At 52.2% G+C, this 814-nt stretch overlaps 1 protein-coding gene across 1 annotated transcript in view; it reads right to left on the bottom strand.

The window, feature by feature from the left end:
* The window catches only part of SERPINE2 (serpin family E member 2), a 27,900-nt gene that overhangs the window by 24,180 nt on the left and 2,906 nt on the right, over positions 1-814 (bottom strand). The window contains exon 2 of the mRNA XM_023510355.1: positions 552-779. Coding sequence (XP_023366123.1) covers positions 552-779 — 228 coding nt within the window. The remainder of the gene's footprint in view (positions 1-551; positions 780-814) is intronic.

The raw sequence follows: 814 nt of genomic DNA, 5'->3' as shown, positions 1-814 counted from the left end.
ATATTTCCTCTTTAATGGGAGAAGAGACACCGCAGTGAGTAATCAGTGTGTGACGTGGAAAGTGCTAGAATGGAGGGGCTCCTGAAAGGTGTGATGTGCCAATCATACCCCTGAGGGACACTTATGTCTTGGCGTCGCAGGAAGCAAGAGGCCTGGAAGGTGAGTACAGAAATCTAAGGGAGAGGCACTGAGGCAACGGGAACGGCAGGTGCAAGAGCAGGACGGGATGGGCAGGAAAACCTTTAATGCAGTCACCAGCCTTTAGCCCAGGACTCTGGCAGGCGATACGGCAAGGACGGGACACAGCTGGAGGCACCTGCATCCTGCTACACTGCCTGACTGAAGAGAGAAAAACCCACAAGGCACACAGTGAACCGCTCGACGGGGGTAGGAAGAGAGACTGGGTCTTGTGTCCTGCTAAGAACGAAGGACCAGAGCTCGCTTGGGGCCCCGTGGGCCGAGGGACTTGCCAACACCAGGTAGAGCCTCAACTCTGACTCACCCGTTCATTCACAAAGCACACGGTCACACGAAATCCTCCGGCCACTCACCCCTGGTTTCGTTTTTGACCCACATATTGATGGAATCACAGGCAGAGGCTGGATCCTCAAAGTCCACGTTCCGGACCTCACACTGAAACACGTCCTTGTTCCTCGTAACAAAAGGCACTTCCATCTTGAAGCCGTTCTTGACAAACACGGCATTGGCCACTGTCACGATATCTTTATTCTTCTTGGAGACGATGGCCTTGTTGATCTTCTTTAACACTTTGCCAACTCCTAAAGGAGAAGTCAGAAAATACAGCAATATTTCC

This window comes from Otolemur garnettii, unplaced genomic scaffold, assembly GCF_000181295.1.
Source record: "Otolemur garnettii isolate 467f Iridium unplaced genomic scaffold, OtoGar3 scaffold00013, whole genome shotgun sequence".
Lineage (NCBI taxonomy): Eukaryota > Metazoa > Chordata > Mammalia > Primates > Galagidae > Otolemur > Otolemur garnettii.
This window is presented reverse-complemented; position numbering and strand designations above follow the sequence as displayed.